The sequence below is a fragment of the Manis javanica genome, chromosome 17, assembly GCF_040802235.1.
Source record: "Manis javanica isolate MJ-LG chromosome 17, MJ_LKY, whole genome shotgun sequence".
In the NCBI taxonomy this organism is placed as follows: Eukaryota; Metazoa; Chordata; class Mammalia; order Pholidota; family Manidae; genus Manis; species Manis javanica.
Genome location: NC_133172.1, coordinates 23,400,298 through 23,418,879, shown reverse-complemented (window position 1 = coordinate 23,418,879; position 18,582 = coordinate 23,400,298). Strand labels below are relative to the sequence as shown.

The following is an 18,582-nucleotide window of genomic DNA, read 5'->3' as shown; positions in this document are numbered from 1 at the left end:
TTAAATGGGAATGCCACTGATGTGATGTTGTGTGCACTGCAGGATGACAGAACTGTTGTGTGAATACCATTGTATTTGCCAAATGGTCCACTCGTCATTTCAGAACAAACAAATGGATGGTGTCTGTAAGTCGGCAAACACTGGTGACATTTAGCCTTGTTTATGTTCCCTTCCTTTTGCTGCATATTTTTGGCTCCAGGAGCTACTGTCTGAATCAACTGTGCCTCCGAAGCAGGAGAAAAGTCTAGTAGCTTTTATTTTGGTTGCTGTGTCCATATCCTTTTTGGATTGCATGATATCTACTGCTCATGACCAAGCTTAGGGTGTGAGAAAAGAGAAACCAAGCTCTTTGGTTTAAAAAAATATAGATAGATACATCTATCTATGTATCTATCTGTCTATCTATCTATCAATCATCTATCTATCTATCTATCTATCTATCTATCTATCTATCTATCTATCTTTCTTTCTTTCTTTCTACCTACCCCCCCACCACACACACATATTTTGCCTCCCCAGTAATGACTTAAGATTGGGAGAGAGGAAGAGAATGCTGAAAGAAGAGAGTATTGTCAGAACAGATACCCACATCCTTGGGGAAATGCAGACTCTCCAATCAGGCCCAGCCACAGCATCTAAAGCAGGAACTGAGCGAGCCTATTGCTGCCTTGAGCTGAATGCAGGTGACCTGAGCTGAGGTTTGGGTATCTACCTTCTTAGGCTGCTGAGTCAAAGTGATGGTCACCACCAACAGCCACCTAGATACAGGCCACATCTTAGCTGCTGAAGGAATCAGGTTCTGTTTTTTTTTTTTTATTCAGATGCTGTGTGCAAACCCAGGTTTCAGATAAGTAGTAATTATCTCCTATTACTTAGTGCTGATCAACAGTACCTCTATGCCTAATTGCCAACCTGCTCTAATCACACAGACTATTCTTGCTTTAGCCAGAGATGGAAGGACCAAATTTTATAAATATTGCTTTATTGTCATTATTCCATTAAACAATTAGGGAATATGGTCCTGCCCTTGCTTTCAATGCCTCTAGCCCACATGGTTTCTGGATTGTTTAATGAATCTGCACATTTTCTTGCAGGTAAGTGACACGCTCTGTTCTAGTCGGTCTAGCTGGACTTGCCCTTGTCTGTTCGTGCTCCTCGGTGGCTATCTGCAGCTTGTTAATCGTGTAAAGTCAAGAGAAGAATGTATACACATATGTGTGTTGAATAAATAATTACTATTGGCATAGGTATGTGTATACACACAGCACACCAACCTACAGTATATATAGCAAAGAATCAGGGAGGCTAAAAATATTGCCCCATATGTTCCACTATTAGTCATAGATTGCAAAGGCTTAGAAATTTGAACCGGAGAGAAAATTCCTTCAAAGTCATGCATCCTGAGTGACAAATGCTGGTGTATTGGAGGTCCCTTCACCTGTGAAAAACCTGATGGGGGGCCTGCTATGCCAGCTCTCCACAGCTTCTCGAGGTGGGCCCTGCATCGTCTCGTTGGCAATACTGCTTGTGTCTGATTGTCCTGTATTTTGTAACACTTTAGAGGAATACAGAAAAGTGCAGTAATTATCATTCTCCATAGTATTTAAGCAGTAATATTGCTAGTTTAATATTGTGTCAGGTCATCCTATTAACCAGGAACAGATGACAGTAAAATTCCAGTGAACAGCACCTTGACATATGCAACTGAAACATGGTGATTGAAGCAAAATGTGTAAACTTGTACTGGGTTATCGTGTGCTTTGGAATAGAGTATTGTTGAAGTAATTAGAAGATATATTAAGGTGTTCCTGGTAATGAAGGCATGTAAGTTATAATAATTGTAGCTTTCTGAATAAGTGTCAAACTATATCTTTAAGTGTGCTGTATGCTGAGTTACAAGTTAGGTCATTTATGAATGGAATGTAAAACAATACTAAAAATGCTTCAATAACTTATCTTGGTATTGCTAATAAAAAAAAGCTGTGAAACATTAGTGCAGTTTTGAGTCATTATGTTAATTTATTTCACCCCACCCCCCACCCCACTCCTGCCTTGATATCCTTGTATCTGCTGGAAGCCTCGACAGGTCATTTAGGGAGAACTAGTCGTGCTGGTCCACGGACTGCGTGCTGGGCAGCTGGCTGCATTTCCACCCATCTTTAGGTGGGCGGTGAAGAACAGTTCATAAACATGCAGATGTCAAGAGAGCTCCTGCTTTGGGTGGGGTGACCGTGGCAGGTGGGGGGTAACCAGACTACACATGAGCATTTCTCTGTACAAGCGGCTTTGGGGTGGCTAGCCCCCGGACAGCTCAGAACCCCGTGCATAGGGAGGACTGAGGTGCAGAGCATGGGGACATCACCCCACATGCCAGGTGTGGGCAAAGACCACACACGTGTGCCCAGAACTTCCGGTGGCAAACCTTCAGGTTTTCTTTTCATTCTATGAAGGGTAGTTTTAGATGGAAAAGTACTCAGATTTGTTGGCATTTGGAATATTTTCGTTCACTGAGATTTTTTGGTTGTGCCTGTTTGCTGTAAAAGGCTTTTTTGCCTCCCCACCCTCCCACCTGCTTCATGGTGGGGGCATACAGGGGGCAAGGACTGTGCTCTTCACTTGTGTTGCTTAGCTTTACTGTCCACGAGCTGCATTTCCATGTCCTACCGTTTCTACAATGTTTGGAAGCTTCTGTTCTTGGGTCTGCTCTGTATACTTCTAAATCCATGCACCCCTGTTCCCTGTCTAGCTGGGCCTGTGAGGAGAGAGGTAGTATCATCTTGGGTTTGACAGAATCCCAAGCCCCAATCCTGGTCCCCACACTCCCAAATAAACAAAGGATCCTGTGTACAAGGGGATGGAAGCCCAGAAATGACCGTTGGAACAACTTGGGCTGTAGCCAAGGGTAGTCACATCACCTTGACGGCTTGAAACATTCCCTCCAGTATTTCTCATAAAACCTGTTGAAGTGATCTTGAGCCCCAAAACCACAGCACAATATTAGATTGTCTCTCATCTGGGGGAAGAGGTGAGAGGTGAGAAAGTCTGAGTCTGAGGATATATCTTGAAAGTCCCAAGTGGACAATGTAGATCTTGAAGAAGGTTGCTAGCTCTCTGTGTCCACAACTGTGTCCCGATTCTGTTCACATAAAGCTGAGAACATACACTGTGGGTTCCCATGGAAAACGTGATGGATTCTGAAATGCCCAGCCAAGGTAAAGCAAAGTGACCCCAGCTACGGGGCCCCGGGTCCACATGGCCACCACGGGGAGGGCCAGTCCCCATCACCAGTGTGTAGGTAGAGCCTTATCAGAAAGAAAGACTCCCGGAGCACTTTATCTTTGCTTCCAACGCCACTTGAGTCTGGGGAACTGCCCGAGGGAAGAGGGGTGCCGTGCCAAGAATTCATCTGTGCCCCTGCTGGTTTGCCCCCTCTGGTGGTTCCACCAGGCCTGCATCACCTCCGCAGGGTTACTGCGCCTTGGGAGGAGGTGCTCTGCGTTCCCTCCACTGGGGCTTGAAGCCCCCTCTGAGTTAAGAAGCCACAGTTGCAGCTCCCCATGAGGGGCTCACCACCATACACTCTATGTAGGCAAGGGGCACCTTTGAGGAGCCTGGAGGACCACTGCTTCTGTCCTGGGACCTAGTGGTGGCCAGAGGGGCAGAGGGCTCTGCTGAAGGCTGCTGGAAGCCTCTGCGCCCCTTCTTGGGGTTGAACACATGGCCCCTGTGTTGTTCATCGTTCACAGTCCTCTGCGCACCTCTCCTCAGGGAACCCTGCTCATACCAGCCCTGGCACCACCTTGCCTGTCCAGCAGGGCGAGGGCTAGGGTCCGGAGCAGTGTGACAGCGGGCCTTGGGGATGGAGGAGGTACCGCTGAGAGGGGCAGATTGTCGCAGTGCCCCACGCTGACAGTGAGGCTCCCTGGAGCCACCTTTGCAGGTGTCTGCTGTTCTCTCTTCTCTCCACCAGGGTCCAATCCCCCTATGGGTTGCACGCACTTCAGGGTATTTCCTGAGTCACTCCCCGGTGGCCACTTCTCAAGCTAGAGGAGAACTTCGTGGATTCTCATCCTCCCATTTTTATGAACTCAGTCCCAGCATCCTCCTACCTCTCACTTTATGACACCCTCTGCTTCCCACCCACACCCACCTCATTCCTGCTTCAGAGGAAGAACCCTCTTCTCACCAGCTGAGTGTTCTTGGGAGCATCCTGTCCGCTGCTGCGAGAGAGCTGGGTGGATTCAGGCTTCTGGAATGAGCTGACTCCATTGCACAGCTCTGTGTTAGCAGCTGTTTTCTGGCCCACCCCCTCCCTACATGGAATTATAATGAGCTCCACCTGTTTGGACATAGGGCAACCAAGTACCACCTATTGGATCAGTCCTTGGTCCTATAGCCTAGACTCTTACCAAGCAGAGATGGGATAGCCCACTGGTCTGAGGTGGGTCAGAGGCTCCCTGTGCAGGTGACAATAGAGTTTTGAGGAGGTAACTGAGTTAAGACAGGATACACCAAGGGAGGGAAAGGTTCTCTGCAGTTGGTGGTATGAAAGTCTTTAAATCCACTTTTTCATTAACACATGTTGGGAAATATGTTTGCTTTGATGAAATTTTAGATATTCTGGTGGGGGTAGAAAAGAATCTAAACTTTGGGAGATGATTCTTGCTCACATGTAGTTACTTTCTCTTGAAGAAATGTTATGATGATTAAGTTACGGCAGTACACTGGCAATATTGTGTCTGCATGAGCAGATTCTGCCTCTTGAGCAAACAGTGTGCATTTTCAAGGTTAAAGTTGGGGAACTCTGCACAGCTATTTCATTAGCAAAAATATCCATTTGTGCACCCAGACATTGGCTGGCTTTCTGAGGAGTTTGTCACTCATGCTGTTTGTGGAATTGTCCAGACACACCCATCTAATGGCAACCCACTGTTCACAAGGTTAAGTTTTCTTTTTGAACTTCTGTTGTTGTCAAATTAATATAATATGGGCTCAATTATCCACATAAAAGGAGAAAAGCAACCAAGCATTGGAAAAGCAAATTTGCAATTAATTTACCAAATTATTGCTCTTTTTATATGATGGACAAATCGCTTTTCTCTTTTGACTTAAGTGTTTCATATGTCCTGGAGGGCAGGGCAGACCGTACGGACAGGCCACTTTGAGGTGTTCCCTGCACCTGGGGCAGGGCTGGAGGCATGCATCCAGATGCTGAGTGGCCTCTTTTGGTATTTAGGGGTTCCCAGTATGTTGGGCTCTTTCTTGTCAAGGAGAGAGGCCATTAATCTTCTTAAGTCTTCTAAGGTCCATTGGCGACCTAGGTGGGGGCTCCCAAAAGCAGACCCTGAGGTAAGGACCTGGGTGCAGGGAGTCTGTGTGGGAGGTGATCTCAGGAGGCATGGGTGAGGGAGCGGGGAGGAGACACAAGGTAGGAGCTGACCCAGGTTCTTAACCAGGAGGCTGCTGCTGCTTGGGGTGGGCCTCTGCCCCTCCAGGGATCCTCTAGGATACTGTGCCATGCTCACCTCAGAACTGCACCACTGCAGGCTGAAGAAGCTGGGGTATTTTCCACAGCTCTGCAGCTCCCAGTAGTCGAGGGTCCCTGTAGCCCACTTAATGGCCAAGCAGTCTCCTTGAGGCCATGGAGAAACATGAGACCACCGGCATGCCAGGGGCCTGGAATCTCTCACCTGAGGACAGGCTTGCTGGAGGTGTGGTGGAAGGGCTGCCTCCAGGGTTGGGAGACCAGGTGTCTACCAGGAATCAGGCTCCAAGGAGTCTGGACAACTTACTCTCTTTTTTTTTTGGCACCATTTCCCCATTGGTGAGGGCAGGGAGGGGCCTCCCCTGAGCCTCAGATGCTGGGTTTTCACAATCCCCTCGAGCCCTGGCTTTCAGGTGACCTTCCAGGATGCAGGCCTGGAGTCCTCCTGAACACCCACCCCCGCAGGGCCCTGGCAGTGGGAGCTGAGCAGGTAGGCTGGTATTTCCACAAGTCCAGAAGCATGTGGGACTTCTGGCTGGGCAAGACCATTTACTATGACAGGACGTGGAGCATTTGAATACTTGCCTCCTCATGAATAATTTTTTATTAAATCATAAGAAGAGCATTTGAGGAATTTCTCTTTCAATGTTGGAAGTCAGTTGAAACGTTTTTTTTAAGTTGAATCAATAAAACCAGATTCACAATAGTGCAAGAAAAACCTGGGTATTTAACTTTTTTACCTTTTCCTTTTTACCTTCTTGTGTTCACAACTGAACTTCAGAAGATAGTGGTTTTCATCGTGACTTAAGTTTTCTCAAGCACTTTACAGATACCAATTTGATAATCCAGTGTGTCTCTCTTGGATGTATACCCTCCTGGGGACAGTGGTCCTTCTTGGGGTTCCCCAACTCCCACCCAACACTCCTGCCCAGTAATATTTAGAGGGGGAGAAAGGAGAAGACAGGAGACCAGGGCCATGCCATAGTCTGTCTTGTGTGCATAGGGCACCGAATTGGTGCACATCCGCTTCCATGTCTGTGACCCTCTCACCTTCCGTCCTTAGAGTTGCCTAAATTGCTAGTCACTAGCACGCCCCCTAGTTTGGGAAAGCAGGTACTGTCTCCAAGGATGAAGCTCTCACATCCTTGGGTTTTACTTTTAATAGAATGTGACTCAGTTGCCTCCGTCTGTCATCCATTGGATGGTAACAGTTGTGTGCCCTACTGTATCCTCAAGAGAATAAAACACATAAGAAAAGTAACTTGGAGGTTGGTGAGTCACTTACATTTCAGCTATTTTAGGGTTTCTGCTGCCATGTAGTCCCCAGGCTGAGCCCCGACAAACTCGGAAACTGCCGAAACCTTGCCAAGTGGGTGGACAGTCTGGGTGGCGTATTGCAGAGCGTGGCACTGCATGCACCTCTTGAAGACGTCTGTCCTAACAGCAGAGCTGGGATCCCTCCCATCCCCAGACTGACAGCGTCCGTGAAGGCATCTCTGTGAGGACTCAATGATCCCATTCCCAGATGTACAGAAAACAACCCCTTGGCTCCAATTGAGCTGCTTTTCCTGTTTTTCTAATGTTATACAGCATTTACAATTAGAAGATTAAAAAATGTGTATCTTTAGCGGTCAACAAGTGGGAACAGGACTCTTGTACCTGTGGCTTTTGCTTTATAGGAAAACTTGGGCCTTGTAGTGTTGTCTTTAAATCATACTCACACTGTCAATTAATTTTAAATCACAAGGGGAATTTTCTCGAGGCTTTTGGTGTAAGTGCCCTTGCAAAGTGAATAATCACCTCTCATGTGTACAGGTTGAATGCCTGGATTTCTCCAATGTTGGGGTGGTTTTGTGAAATCCCCAGCTCTTTCTCATGGTAACGGGTTCTTCCACAGTAGATGCCTGAGATGGAGATGAGGCAGGAGTGTACAAGGCAGGCTGCCCTCGGCATCCTGGAACACACAGATGGGGAGGGTTTTAGATTTGGGGCAGGAAGGATCCTGCAGGAGGGGGAAGAGGGATTCCTGTGGGCCCAGTGCCTTCCCAGGCCTGACACCCAGCAAGCAGGCTGCGGTATGTGGCCTGCGGGCCTCGGGATCCCCAGACCGTACACTGAGCCCCCTTTGGTGAGGTATCCCTGGGGATAGTCGGGAGGGTGGGCAAGCCTCAGGGCCTGGGTTGTGAGGAAAGGAGGAGAGAAAGAGCCATAGAGGATCTGACAGCAGAAAGGACTGGATGATGAGAGGGGCTGCAGCCAAGGCATCAGAGAAGCGGATAAAAAGAAAGAGAGAGAAGTGGGAATCAAAGTCAAAGAGGAGAATGGGGGTAAGCCCTGAAAAAGAGCAGTTAGAGATGGGGCAGAGGCACGTGAAGGAGAGGGGAAGGTAAGAGGAGGGAACAAAGTTCAGACAGAGTAAAAGGAAAATGATAGAAATGGCAGTGAGGAAGAGGAGAAAGAGACGAAGCAGAGAAGAGAGGGGCTGGGCAGAGAGAACTCAGCAGGAGCTGCCCGGGGTGCGCAGGTGGCACCACGCTGATCTTAGGACCACTGCCAGCCGGCAGGTGCGGGGCACTCCCTGGTTCCTGTGCACGTTGAGGCGGCCGGAGGTCATGCAAGGCTTGTGTGCTGCACCTGGGCAGAGGACTGGCACCCTGGCAGCATCCTCCTCCAGGCTCCCCACCACCAGTTTCAGGAGGAAATGCTGCATGCAGCTTAATCAGAATTATTTACAAGATAATGGTCCATTGTTTGCACTAAGACAGATGCTGTCTGTGGGAACTTTGTGTTTTATGTTCTTTCCCTGCTCTGCCTTCCCTGGGTGCAGATGGGATCAAAGCAATGTGAGTTATTATTCCCAGGATTGGAAATTTGGAGGCACCTCCATGCCAGCCTGGGCTTGGCTGGTCAAGCAAGCTGGGCTGGCACTGGGTGGACAGGAGGTGGGAGGATGGGCACGGCTGGCTGCTGGGCCAGGCAGGGACTCTGGTCCTCCTTGCAGCCCCTCGAAGCAGCCTGTGATTAAGAAGGTCTTGTCTCCTTGAGGGGCGGGCCAGAGCAATCGCCTTGTCTGGTGGATAGGAAGGATGTGCTCTGATTAAGATGCACTGGCTATTTGTTGAGTTGAGAGGTCACCACTGACATGGCAAATGAGGGTGGCCATCTGGCCCTCTTCTTGCCAAAAGGGGAGAGTGGGCCCTCTGGGGAAGGGCTTTGTAGTTTCCCCCACTTACGTAACTTCAAAGAGAGCTTGCTTTCCATCTTCTGGGGTGCTTAGGAGGCCAGATCTAGACTGTGACACCCTCCCTCCTTCTCCAAGGTCAGGGATGGCCGAATGAGTGCCCGTCCCACCCACTGAACTGGGGAAAGTGCTTATCTCAAAGGAGGAAGGATGCACCCGGGAAGAGTCTCCTGTTGCAGACTTGCTCCCAGCCTGGCTCTCTAGGCAGGCAGGCCACCCCGTGCCTCCCATTTCATGTGAAGCTCCGAAGCCAGCAGGTCCTTCTGCAGCACTCCTTGGTGACCAACTCATCTGCCATCAGAGCCCATCTTACGAATGAGGAAACAGGCCAAAAGACGGTAGCTATTTGCCCAAGTTTACTTTTCTACTCAGTGGAAAAGACTTCCAACTCCTCGAGTCATGGCCATCCCATTATAGGGGCCTCTCTGAACCTCACCTGAGTCAGAGGCCCACGGGGCACAGGGGTAACTGTCCTACAGCATCAGGGAGGGAAATGTCCTGAGATCTGTGTGTCCTGTGCTGAGCCCTGAGCTGGCACTGCACACAGGCTCACTAGATGCGGCAGGTAGTGTTAGCAGTGGGTGGCCAGGCACCAGCGGGCCCTCCGACTGGTGCTGCCTCGGGGCCCAGCCCCCAGCTGGGAGAGCAGTGGAGGTCAGACTAGGATAATATTTATCAACCTCATTCTCTTTGTGTCAGGCTCTGACCAAAACCCGGCGTCACCAAAGATTACAGATCATGTCTTTTAAGGTCCCACAGAGCTGCTTCACATGAGACCAATTACCTCTGTCAGGCAGGGGGAAGGAGGTCTTGCCTCAGTGGGTGGGATCTGAACTTGAGCTTCCAGAGGTCGAGGACAGGGATCTTAGGCCTTTGAGCCTGTCACTCCCCCTACAGCCAGACCTTTTCTGTTAAAACTGTTTAAATTACAAACCAGTAATAAAAGGATCATATGTGTTTCCCACCGAACAGGTTCTTTAGGGCTATTACGATAATTAAAAACATATGGTGCCTGTGCCAGTCAGAGGGAAACCACAGATGTACAAATTAGGTATTATATAAGGGTTTTCTGCTTTTGCCCTTTTAAAAACGTCAAGCTGGAGAAGTTTAAAGAGATAAAATGGCAATTGTGCAGATAGTAGGTAGCATTTTGGTTCTAGAATCATTAAATATATAAACCCTTTTCTTTAGACTTAATAGGAATAAACAGCTCCTAATGCATGAAAAGGGTGGGGGGAGATGCTGAGAAGCCTGGCGCTTACAGGGACAAGGCAACATTTGCCACCTTACAAGGTCTTGGATACCATGAAATCTTTTGCATTTTTTATGATGTTGTTCTGCACAAAGAGGATTATATTTATTAAATATTGAATTATATTAAAATTAGATTGATGGAAGAAGCAAAGATAAGGATTTCTTTATGTTAAACTTTTTACTTTTTAAAAGGCAAAGATGCAAGTATTGATTAGTCTAGAAATAGTCATTTGTTTCAATTTAAAATATGCAATTGATTTTGAGAAGGTGATAAATACTGTTAATACAAAAAAAAAATCGGGAGGATTTCCATGGCTCCCTGTCAATGACTTTCCAGTGCAGACATACAGTGCAAATCAAGTTCTGCTGAGTCGTTCATGTTGCCAAAGATGTTGGGCTGGCTGGGAACCCTGGCAGCTTTTAGCCCTGCTTTGGGGCAGCTGAGATGACGGGCTCTCAGCCCTGACTGGCACCAGGCTAAGCAACAGAGAATTCAGCAATTTGTCGCTGTCTTTCTCTACTACAGAAACCCGATTGGTCTGCTCTAAAGAAGGAGATGACAGGTCAACAGGTCACAGGACCATGACCCTACCGTATCTGCTCCTGGGAGCCTCTATTTTTGCTCCCCTGCCAACATTTTCAGGTCCTCCCCAAAACACGCTCAGCCAGAACCAGCATGGCCTCATCCCAGACCAGCCCCACTTTCTTCATGTGATACAGTAGTGTCTATGTAGGAAAGTTAAGTAGACAGCCAAATTACTAATCAACAGGAATAAATGAGCAGAGAAGAAGTTCTGCTTATACAGAAGCCCAGCCACCAGAGTACTCAGCTAACCAGAATTTTTCAAAGCCTGGTGTGTATTTATTGGAATGTGTAATAAGGAGTAGAGATAAGTTATGTTCATCATCTTCATATGTTGAGGTATTTATTATGTTAGACATTTTTGCAAACTTTGATGTGACCCTATAACTAGAAAATGCCCCTTCTTGATCATCCAGGCTGAAGGGACGTCTGGCCTCCTTAGGAGAAATGTCCTTCAAACAGGCTCTGTGGCCACGTTCCTGCAGAGGTCTTGAGCTCCTCTATTCCACTACTCTCCTTTGCCCACCCCCTGTCAATGGTACAAAAGACCCACCATCCTGTGCCCTTTCCTTTGAGGGTCTGTGACCTGGACCTGTCCTGGGTCAGCTAGGCTCAGAGAGCTTGAGACAGGATAAGACAGGGCCAAGTTCTTGGACCTTCTATCTAGTACACTATGGACAGCCTAGTGTGCTGTGTATGGTAGCGGTTTTCAATCAGGTCCAATTTTCTTCCCCAGGAGATATTTGGTGATGTCTGGAGATAACAGGCCTCCTGTGGGTTAAGGCCAGGGATGCTGCTAAACATGTCCCACAGTGCACATGGGAGTGCCACAAAGAACATCGAGCCCAAAGTGCCAGGCTTGAGAAATCCTGGTGCACATGTAGGAGAGCAAGGCCTTCAAGCATGGTCCCAAACTGGATAACCAGTGGTAAGTGAAGGGACAGGGCTTACCACCCAGTTCATATTGTGGTATTTGGGTCTCTCTCTGGACATCCTCCAAGTCCTGTCACCTTTGGACCTCATGTCTACGAAAATCTTGGAGACAATCCCAGCGGGATGGGAAGCAGAAACTTCCAGCTGAGTGACTCAGTGCATTCCTCCCAACTCCAACTAGCTTGTGGGGTGCAGGGAGGGTGGCGGCTGAGCAGACAGCCGGAAGTCAGCCTTTTCTTCTCCCCGGTGAGTGATGGCAAGCCTGCGGTGCTATTGCGCATGTAGGTATTACCACTTTAACTTTTGCTGAGGTAAAATAACACCTTGTCACTCAGCACAAGTACCAATCACAAAATGAATTAATTATAATAACTGTTGTCAACAGAACAAAGGACTTGTTGCTTTCCTAAGCAGATTTCAGTGCCACTGAGAACACATACAAACGTTCCCATTGGACAGGCTGGTGGAAACTAGTCAGAACATAATTGTATCTGTCTATCTCTTTACTTTGTTTTTAAGGGTGAAGGAATCTAGTTAAAAACCTATATTTTAAACATATCAATAAATATACCCCTTTTTGTGTCTGTGACGTCTCTTCAAAAACATGGAGTCTTTAATAAATTGGCCATGAAAATAGCATTTGCTGCTGATGGTACCAAATGAGGGCCAGCTGTACAGGCTGCCTGTTGACTCTAAGTCATGAAGGGAATTATGCCCAATTACCCTCCCATAAAACACCCTCTCATTTCTCGGAGTTATCAAAACACATCCTGTGGACAAGCGGTCAGCTGTCCCCCTGCTCCTCAAAAGAAGACAAGTGGGCCTCCTGTGGGGCCCACTGAGCCCCTAACTGCCTCCATGTCGACACCACAGGCCTGTTTGAAGTCAGGCTCTTTTTACTGTTCCCATTGTTTTGGTTCCCATTTTTTTTTGGTCCTGGCTTTTTCACATCTTAGCACACTTCCCTCTTTAAGAAGCCCTGCAGGCACTCCTCTAAGAAAAGCGTCTCTCCTGGAGTGGAAGTGGACGTGAGCGGGTTGGGGGCCGACGCTCAGGAGGCTGGTTCCCGCAGTGGTCCCAGCAGAGCTGAGTGGACGTGTATCAGTGGGGGTGCCGCTGGGAGTAGCCAACAAGCTGAATATGGCATGCTTTGCGGGTCTGCTCTAGGCTCTGATGAAGTCAAAATTGGGTATTCCCAAGGAAGCTGCATCAGACACACAGGCAAAGGGTCGAGCCAGCCAAAGCCTCTGATCATGAATAGCTGAGCCCACTTTATTCAACAAAGGATACCGGGCAGCTTGTGAGGACTCTCTCCAGTTCATGCCACCGTACTGGGGCTGGCCCCACACTTCTCTCCCTTGTTCCATGCCTATTCCTCCTGCTGCTTCTCTATGCTGTCTGGTCAGTGTGACCTCAGCAGCAGGCTTCATCCCAGAGTCCCAGGCCAGTGCCATCAGATGCACAAGTCTTCCAGGCAGCATCTCGGGTGCCCCCTGAGGCAGACTGCTTTACTTTTAGAACCCACTGAGCTCTAAATTGGTCTCTCCACAATGAAACCGAACATTCCTAGACTATCAGAGCTGCATGTAATCTTAGAGGTAATCTTTAGACGCAGGTTCTGGAGAGGAATTGCCCTTGGTTGTTGAACCAGAGACAAGGGTTAGTGCTGTTTCTGGGTGTCCAGGCAGGTCCATCTGGCCATCATTTTTCCTTCTGGGGCAGCTGTAGGCAGCCTCTCCCTCTTGAGGATCTATACCCAAGCAAGGAAAGTGTTCCTGTGGCTTGTCCCTGAAGTTCACTCCCCCTGTGGAGGACCTGGCCACTTCAAAAGCACGAGTAGGGTGCAGGCTTTTTAACCTAATACAACCCTGGCTTAAATGGGTTACCCATTCAGATTTTTATAGTCATCTTGGTCTAGAAGTAGGTACCACTTGTAAAAATGTGGAGAGGAGCCCTTCTCTGGATAAAAAAGTCTTCTCCTGCTTCCTGAGGCTGCTCTTTTCCACAAAGGGCCCAGGTATGGAACTTGCATTTGGGAAGCACGTTTACATGTGCAACCCTGTGAGAGGGTGTCCAGGACTACCAACTACGTGAAGAAGCCAGGCTCCCTTACTAACAGTGGCTGTAAAGTGGGAGGAAGAAGCACTAAGGAGGAACAGATACAGGGAATGGGAAAGGAGGTGGTAGGGGACAGAGCTCATGCTTGCAGAGAAGTCTCCCGGGCTCCCACGACCTCTACCCCTGGACCTCACCCTCCACCTTCCATCTTTCAGCAGCCTTGTTTTGGAGAATAAAGGAACAGCGTTTTGCCAAACCTTTTGGAAAGGAGAAGATTCTGTGACAAGGGATGAATGGGGTAATTTGTTCATATATTTACCACATATTGAGTTGTTCCAGAGAGTTGGGAGATGGTCACCAACAAAGCAGCCACAGCCACACTGTGGGGCTCACATTCTATGTGGGAATGCTGATAATAAGCAAAAACCAGTTTAAGTTCAGCTGGTGGCAGTGATGCGAAGACAGCAGTGGACTGGAGAGTAATATAGGAAGGTCAGCATCATGGACTATGAGGATCAGGGGCCTCTCTGAGGACTTGGCCTTGGAGTGAGTCCTAGGTGACAAGAGGACCCAGCTTCATAGGGGATGCATGTTCCAAGGAGAGGGGGCAGCAAAGACGAAGACCTTGAGAGGAAAGGAACAGAGCACTGGCAGCTCTCAGACCTCAGGGCCCATGCTCTCTGCATACGTGACCAGCATTTCCCAAGGCTTTCCCAGAAATGGAGACACTGACATTCCATTCGAACTTCTCCCTGTCCCTGAGCGGGCTCTTTTTTCCCATGTATGCAGATGGGGACACTGAAGCACAAAGAAAAGATAATAACTTGCCTTGTTAGTGGCAGCAAAAGGCTAGGCTAAGTGCCCAGGTCCCTGACTCCCAGGACTGTTTCCCAGACACCTCTCCTGTTCCTGGGACTCAGGCGCTCCCCATGATTCTGGCCAGCCATGCTGGAGGGCTACTGTATCTAGCGGAGGCATCATGACCAGCTCTTTGCACACTAACCCCATTACCTGCAGTGGGAGGCTGGAAACAGTTGTAACTAAGAGAGCTGGTCACATGACCACGAACATGGCTCCATGAGTAAAACAGCCATCCCTCAACTCCCCCAGGGGGAGTCTCCCACCTCCCAGACCAAAATGCCCATGGCTGAGTCCATTCCTTTGACTGCAGCCCACCCAGTCTCCTTTTGGGTATCTTATGGATAGAGAGCTGGAGCTAGTCAAGACTCTTAATGGCCACACCCAATATAGTCACCTGGAAAACATGGATCAGCTCCTTGGAAAGCTAAGTCAAGCTTCCTTGGAGAAAGGTACATGAATTTGCACTAATATTTGCTGCTTAGACGGGCCTGGGACCTTGAAGCGGCAGCCCATGTTGCCTCGGGTGGCACCAGGGTCAGCATCTCCTTGGCACTTTCTGACACAGGGGCCGTGGGTGGTAGCTGCTGCTACCCTGAGTTGCAGGGGAACTGTTGCCAAGATTGGCTGCTCCGTTCTCTTTTCAGGATCCCTGTTCTTGTCTGGGCAAACTGCTTTCAAATGAACAGCTATTTCTGGATGATTTTTTTTTTTTAGTGTTTCTTCTCCCAGCTGGTTGCTATATTATTTGCATCGCATGCCATTCTGGCCTCTGTGGGAGACAAGAGGTAGCCCACCTTTCATATTAGCTGCAACACTATCTGTGTAATATTAAAAGGTGAAATTAGGAACTATAGCAACCTTAAAACACCCTATATGCTCTCAAAGTGAGAAGGTAAGTGGAAAGGCTGCTTTTCCCCCCTAGCATTATTTGTCATGTTCATCACACAAAAGGGTGGTTTGCAGTGGGGCCAGAGGACCAGGATAAGCCTGAATACAGATTAAGGGAAGAGACCCTTTGAGGAAAGGTGCAAGACTGCAGATAAAGGCCCAGAGGTACGACTCCCAAACCCACTGTCTCCCACTGCTCAGTGCCCCTTGCCTTGGGGATGCGGGCCTGTGGGTGCCTCCCAGGGAGTACTTAACTAGTGCCAATGGCTGGTCCTAATAGCAGGGACCTGTTCCCTTCGTTGTTGCCAAAGGGCAAACCAAAAACAAGGGGCTTGAATAGCAATAGGAAGGCTCAGCTTAGACTGATGTTATTGACAGGTATTTCTGGTTTCTAGTAGATGCAGAGCTCTTCTTAGATGGGTGCTGACATGGAAGATGGGTGCTTACATTCAGCTTGAAGCACTCATTGTGCCATGCTATGAAGCACTCATGCCAGGCCATAGTATATTAACAAGACTGAGTGTAGACACTTGACCAGCATCAAATATATGTGTGTGTATTTATATACACACATATGTATAACACAATAAATATAAAAATAATACAGATAAATCTTTAATCACTGAATTTCCTCTCCTGACTTCTGCTGAATCCTGTTGGATTTATTTTCCAGGTGGGAAACTAAGGTAGCATGGTTTGAATTTAGTTAAGCCCTTCAATAAAAAGTGATAGCAGAAGACTGTGGTTTGCTATGGGCTTGCCACTGCATGGGCATATCTACATCAGCACAGGCCTACACCGGCTTGTCTTTGCTCACGCAGCCCCTACCCCTCACCCTATGTGATCTGTGCTGGAGGTTACCGAGTTTGTAGGAAACAAAGTCAAAATGTACTGTGCAGCAGAGTTACTCATTCACTGACTCATTTTCATTTATTCATTATTTCATACAGTCAATATTTATTGATCTCTTGTATGCCAGTCACTCTTCTAGGCATTAGAGCACAGGCGTGGACAAGGCAGCCACAGTGCCTAGTCGTGTGAACCTGTTCCCCTTCTCTCTGCCCTGTGGGGCATGTACCTCCTCCAAGAGCCCCTCCCATGGGCTAAGACCTCACTGGCATGGCCTGGAGTGGCACATTAACTCTTCCATGGACAACTCAGTCAGTGGGTACAGTCCTCCCCATCCACTGCCCTGCTCTGCCTGCTCTGGCTGTGACCCCAAGTGGTTCTGTCAGCCCTGATGGACACCATCTATTACAGAGAGAGAAATGAGACCAAGGGAGCAGCAACATCGCCCTCTGTTCATTCACTGAGCAAATGTGTCCCGAGGGCTCTGGTATACCAGGTCCTTCTCCAGGCTCTAGAGATCAGGCAATCAAGAAAAGACACAACCTTCCTCCCCTACGGTCTTCAGGGAGCTCAGGATCTAGGGGCTGGGTGGTGGGCAGTCAATGACTGAACAACCAGTCAGTTAGAGGATGATACGACTCTGGAGAAAAATAAGGTAAGTGACTTTGGGAGTAGCTGGGCAGGGTTGGTACCTTACATGGGGTGGATAGAGACTAGGCCTAGGAGGTCACATTCAAGAAAAGGCACACTGCAGGCAGGGAACAGTGAGGGCTAGCGCCCTGAGGCGTGAGCTTGCTTATACAGTTTCAGGTGCACTTATCAGAAAGCCCACTGAAGAGGGAACATGGACAAGCCATGAGTGTGGCCTGGGGCCCTGTAGACCATTCTAAGGACTCTGGCTGTGGCCCAACAGGCCCTGAGCTCAGAAGAGCCCTGTGCTTGGTATAATGCTCCACTGTCACCACCTTGAAATTCTCAATGTTTGAACCAGGGACCCTGCATTTTCACTTTGCACTGGGCCCCACAAATCACATAGTGGTCCTGATGCCAGCTTTTACATCTGGAGGGTATGAGCAGCATCAAGTCACAGCCTGGTCCGTGCTAGCTGCTAGGGGTGGGGGTTCAAAGGTGGGAGCTGGGAGGCCAGAGAAGAGGCACTGCAGGGATCCAGGGAGGGATGGCAGCTCCTCAGATCTGGGTGTCGGGGGTGATGTGAGCCAGGTGACTGGCTGCAAATGGGATGCTTCTCTCTGAGCCTGCATGTGTAGCCACTCTCTCCCTTCTTGGCTCTCCTTCTGTCTCTGTGTCCACCACTGTCTTAGATCCACCCTGTCCTCTTCCCGGGCCCCACACACTGGACTCCGCCTCCTGGGAGTCCCCAGTTCACTGTTTAATTTCAATCTCTTTCCTCTGTCTTTTGTTTGCTTCCTTTTTCCTACCGTCTGGGCAGATAGACAGCTATCCAGGAGCTGTGGATCAGGTTTCACTCTTGTCTCAGAAGGCAGTGTCTACACTGGCCCTTTTCATTCCTGATGCTGCGGGCTAGATAGCCAAGTTCTGTTCACACAAGTGGGACCTGCTGCTCTACACCATCCACACTACCCCCTTGCTTCCTGCTGTGACCCACAGTGTGAATTCCCGGGACTAGCTGCAGGGCCAGGCCTGAGGGGTTTGCTTCTTGTAAAGCTACCTGGTTTGCATGGAGGCTGAACCTGTTTTTTGGTTCTGGGCAATGCTCCGTGTAACACAGCCATCCTCCTGAGCGAGCAGTTGTAGAAGAGGACCTGCTCCTTCCTGGAGCGGTACGGTTCTTTAGGAAAGTGCACCCTAAGCCTACACTTTATGCCTTGGTTTCCCCAATCACATTCTCCACAGAACTGCACTTTAAATGTGTCTCTGTTGCCTGCTTTTATTTGTTTGGGGCACGAAGTCTATTTATTTTATAAATACCTTGATATGCTTTTCAGAGAGTATCTTGAAAAATAGCCATTTGATTTAAATAAGAAATGAAAACTATTACCAGCTCTTCAATTTTCATTTATTGTTTTTTTTTCTGTTTCATTTCAATATCCCATCTCTTCAATACCAAAATATCACACATACAAAGGCTTAAAAAATTAGATGGGGTAGAGTGGTGATTGTAGTGTAAATTCGCTTCCTGGCTGAGGCCTTGTATGCCAAGTTTTAGTCTGAATTACATATTTACAGCTGAGTTATAAACCCCTGAAAAACAGGATTTATCATGGAAATAGTGACACAGCCTCACCCAGTCTGATGTTCTTGGGGACTGGGAAATATACTGTGTGGAGAAATGTTCATTAGTTAGTTATAAACAAAGGACAGAGATAGTAAATTAGAGTAGGTATTTCAGCAGTTTTCTATGTATTTATGACACCAAAATATGCAGCTGCATTTTATTCCTTGAGATAG

General features: G+C 48.3%; 1 protein-coding gene across 9 annotated transcripts in view; it reads left to right on the top strand.

The window, feature by feature from the left end:
• Nucleotides 1-18,582, top strand: part of ZNF536 (zinc finger protein 536) — a 432,301-nt gene that overhangs the window by 295,834 nt on the left and 117,885 nt on the right. The window contains exon 8 of one of the 9 annotated variants that reach the window (XM_017654916.3): nucleotides 1,095-1,993. The exons of the other annotated variants lie outside the window; for them this stretch is intronic. Within the exon in view, the coding sequence (XP_017510405.3) occupies nucleotides 1,095-1,102 (8 nt within the window). The 3' untranslated portion in view covers nucleotides 1,103-1,993. Of the gene's footprint in view, nucleotides 1-1,094; nucleotides 1,994-18,582 lie in introns of those variants that run through there. 9 annotated transcript variants of the gene reach the window in all.